Source organism: Micropterus dolomieu, linkage group LG12 (genome assembly GCF_021292245.1).
Source record: "Micropterus dolomieu isolate WLL.071019.BEF.003 ecotype Adirondacks linkage group LG12, ASM2129224v1, whole genome shotgun sequence".
Lineage (NCBI taxonomy): Eukaryota > Metazoa > Chordata > Actinopteri > Centrarchiformes > Centrarchidae > Micropterus > Micropterus dolomieu.
In genome coordinates, this window is record NC_060161.1 from 34,253,781 (window position 1) to 34,258,134 (window position 4,354).

The following is a 4,354-nucleotide window of genomic DNA, read 5'->3' on the forward strand; positions in this document are numbered from 1 at the left end:
TTCTCTTGCAGGTGTTGTCCTTTCTCTGTGCTGTCTGTTTGTGCCCCCCCATCCCCGTGTCTGCCCCCCTGTCCGGCCCGGTGACAAATCAATACATAATTAAATAAATAATAAAACAGACAAAGGAGTCATTATACTCTATACCAGGCTGCTGGGCAGGACAGGTTTAAAAAAAAAAAAAAAAAAAAAAAGAGCTACTGCAGAGCTTCATGATGATAAACATAAATCCAGTCAGAGCTCTGAGGAAAAACAAACACTCCAAAAGTCCACAAAAATGATATAGGCCTATACCATCCATCCATCCATCCATCGTCAACCGCTTATCCTGCGTACAGGTTTGCTGGGGGCTGGATCCTATCCCAGCTTACATTGGGCGAAAGGCAGGGTACACCCTGGACAGGTCGCCAGTCCATTGCAGGGATAGGCCTATACATTTTAATCCTATTGCCTTAATTGTGTGTGATTATTTCATTTTTGTTTCTAAAGCAGATAACTTTTCTACTCTGTATTACAGTATTTAGCCTAGGATTTAAACAATGTTTCTGGTGAATTTTGTTTTTAGTTTAGTGCTGCTATTTTAATGTTTTTATCTTAATAGACTTTTTTTTTAAAAAGGAGCTTTACACACAACCTTGTCAGAGCTAATGATAATATTAGTACATTTTAGCATGCCAATTTAAGCGTGCCATAGTCAACTTTAATCGTATAAAATGTAATTTCCCAACAACCAACAGTGTGGCTAGTGACTTTGTAAAACCACTAGCCACATTGGTTAGTGAGTAAAAAAGTTAATGTCAAGCCCTGGACATCATGTATGACAGTAATGTCTCCAGTGTGTCCTTTGCTCTCTGTACAGACTCTGCCGATACCAAAACCTGGTCCCCTGCCTCCATACTGCGTTCAGATATCTGTTTATAGAGATTACTGACGGACAGAATCCCACAGCTCCATGCTGAAGTGGTTTTGGAACATTTCAGGTCTTTACAGTTTGTGTTTAATGGGAGCTGATGGACTCATGATGGTATGTGATGTGATGACTGTCCATGTGTTTGATCAGATCCAACAGTTCCTCTCATCATATTGGTCGTCCTGCCGCTGACTCTGCTGCTGCTGCTGGTGTTGGTGACTGCTGCCCTTTATTTCTACTATAAGGTACTGACACGTGTCTGTTGTTCAGAGGACTGAGATGAAGCACTCGGTCTGTGTTTACTGAAGAAGAGGAGGAGTGATGCACTAACTCTCATGTGTGCTGTCATGTCTCTCCAGGCCAGAAGGAGGCAGGAAGACTTTGAGCTGGGTTATCATACCCTGTTTTTTTCTGCAGCTGAAGGAGGGCCGACTGAAGAAGAAGGAGCAGAGTAGGACCTCCAAGAAGTTCATCTCAGCTGCCACACAACCCACCATCAGCTCAGTCCAGGATTTTACACTTTTATACTGATGGTCCCTTTAAACAATTCGTCTGGAATTATTAGATTACATTAGAAACATTTTATTACTCTCAACATGAAAATAGCAAGTGTCAGCAAGAAGTATTTTCAGACTTCCTTTCTGTGGCTCTCAGCTCCAAGCCCATTGGTTCCTCCTGAAGACGTCAAGCTTTAAAAAGTCCTCACAAATATAGAGTTTCATTTTAAAACTAAGTAAGTGACACGTGAACATCTGAATCCTGAGATCAGAGAAGAAACGTGTCACAGAACCACCTGCTGCTGGATCTGTAGATCTGGAGGCATCGAGGGCTGGAGACACTAATTTGGTTCAGTTTGGCAAAAACACCTTTTTGTAGTTAATTTTGTGTATTCATAATAATTTTGCTTCAAGTTTTTAGCGTTAAGCCAAAGGAAACCCCGCTCTCTCTCGTGTCATCACCCAAAGACCAGATTCCTGGTTGTCAGTTATGAGGCATGCAGGTGTAGGCAGTGTGGATGAACCTTACCTGGCAGCAGGAGGGGGAAGAGGGGAAAATAATCTTTAAGATTCTCTACTCAAAGTGTCTTTTATTAAAATACAAATCAGCAACAAGGTTCTACAAAAGAAAAGAACAGAGCAACATAGCGTGGAATGGAGTCCCCTCTTTCTTTTTCTTTCTTTTCCACCCTCAAAATGCCAAAAACTGCAACTAATGTTTTAGTTTTTAACAATTTCATATTTGTGGATACAGAACATTTTGTCATGAAGGAATTATTCTTTTAGCTTTTAGCTTATTTCATAATTACATTAAATCATTTTGTAATTAATGAAGTTGCTTATTTCATTAGAATTTCTCTTTGCTTTGTACTTATTACTTACAGTTTTCAGAGATCATAAAGGTGAAGAAATGAATAAACTCTCGCCTTGTGTTTCGGATACCTTTGCCTGGACTTTTGTATCATCCTGCAATAAAGTTATTGGTCATCTTATCGGAGTTGTGCGTTGTGAGTTCATTTCCTGAGAGAGCCTGATATGAGACATGTAGGACTCAGTGAGGGGCCCTCTGCAGTACCAAACTGTAAGTGGGTTTCCTCCTGCTCCATGAAGGCTCTGCCATTGGAAACCCTGCGGTGATGCCTGCCACGGCCAGTTCACTCTGCTTGTTGGGAGAGGTCACTGCCATCTCCTTGGTCTTGTTCACATTAGGTCCCAGGCAGGAGTTAGCACACCATTCTACACTGAACAAAATTATAAAGGCAACACTTTTGTTTCTGCCCCCATTCATCATGTACAAAAGTATCTGGTGTGACCAGCATTTGCCTCACGCAGTGCAACACATCTCCTTCACATAGAGCTGATCAGGTTGTTGATTGTGGCCTGTGGAGTGTTGCTCCACTCCTCTTCAATGGCTGTGCGAAGTCATCAACAGACATTTCTTAATGAATACTAAAAGTAGTACCAGCAGGCTGCCGGTAGGCTGCATGACGGTTGCTAAGCAACATACATCAAAGGCTAGAATAATCAGAACTATTTATTTATATTTATTTTCACATTGCCATTTATTGTGCAGCCACTAAAAACTGTCCAGCATCAGGAGACTGACTTTGGTAACTTGAACTTGGCTTGCATTTTTTTGCAATTATAATATAATAATTAGTACCTCCTATTATTTACATTAAAAAGATAAACAGACTTAAATGAACATACTTTCCTAATGAACTACGCAGCACACCACATGACTGACAGGATGGCTGCACTTCCACCATCAGCCACTATGGTGCGCACAGTTTTGACCAAACAGGTTGCGAACATGAACTCAGTTGTATTGGACTCTGTATCGACTGCTGCTCATTTGTTTAGTATTATTGGCTTTTTGATGCATCCACCAGTAAGTACAACGCTACATATGATAATATGCTTGCTACAGTGTGTCGGCGGCCAGCAGTGCCTAAAATAATAACACTTTAATATTAGACCTACCATAAAGGGCAGAACTGCGTCTCTCCTTGAGCAAAAGTCTTTGATGGCATTTTCAGGATATTGAAACTTAAACTTTGCAACATCACAGACATCTGGGGCGAGTAGTGGACTGCTGTGCGTCTCTCTCTCTCTCTCTCTCTCTCTCTCTCTCTGCCAGTAATGTTGGTTAGTATATTAGAGACCCACAAAGCTCAGATTATAACTCAAACCCTGTTTGTCGCAGAGTGATACAGATCTGTGCAAAGGAATTTTTACGCTCATTATATCACTACTATGAACCAATCAGAAGGCTTGATTTGAGCTACCCGTTGAATAATGCATTACATAGAAACTTTAAACATTAAGACACATCACTGCCCTCCACTTCCATCCTGTGCTGACTCCATCCCAGCTTGAGAGACTTTTGGGTCGCAGGACTCTGTATTGTAACACCTCTCTAGTACAGGTCATCATGAATTCTTTGTTCAGGCTGCCGATGGGAAGCTTCAGCATGTTGCACCTCTCCCAGGCTCTTCACTGGTTTCTCTGTGATGGATGGTATCTGGGTGCTGCCAAGTGCAAAGTGGAACTTATTGATGGCCTTTCCTTTCCTCACTACCAGGGATCTTCAAGTTCATACAAGCCCAGGTGAACAACTCTTCAAGGTTGTTCAGGATCCACCTGCTGCCCGGGGCCGATGTTGTTATCATTCCCTTCTCAAGCTTTTGGCACTCTGAGGTTGTAGACCCAGGCTACAACCTCAGGGAGAGGGGGAGAGGGTCGAGGGATGAAGAGTAGGGGTCAAGGTGTGATGGATGAAGATTTGCGGGGAAGACAGGTGAGGGATGAGGGAGAGGAGTCGGACCCGTGCCGATGGATGTGGGGATGAAGAGCAGACCGATGTCTGCCGGCGTGAAGGTGTGTGGGAACCGGTGGAGTTGACACTCTGGATGGGGGAGCCATCTCTTCATCAGTGGACGAGCTAAAC

The 4,354-nt window shown here is 42.7% G+C and overlaps 1 protein-coding gene across 1 annotated transcript in view; it reads left to right on the plus strand.

The window, feature by feature from the left end:
* Window positions 1–1,362, plus strand: part of LOC123979950 (scavenger receptor cysteine-rich type 1 protein M130-like) — a 64,530-nt gene extending 63,168 nt beyond the window's left edge. Inside the window, exons 12-13 of the mRNA XM_046064060.1 lie at window positions 1,058–1,152; window positions 1,267–1,362. Coding sequence (XP_045920016.1) covers window positions 1,058–1,152; window positions 1,267–1,362 — 191 coding nt within the window. The remainder of the gene's footprint in view (window positions 1–1,057; window positions 1,153–1,266) is intronic.
* The last annotated feature ends 2,992 nt before the right edge of the window (window positions 1,363–4,354 follow it).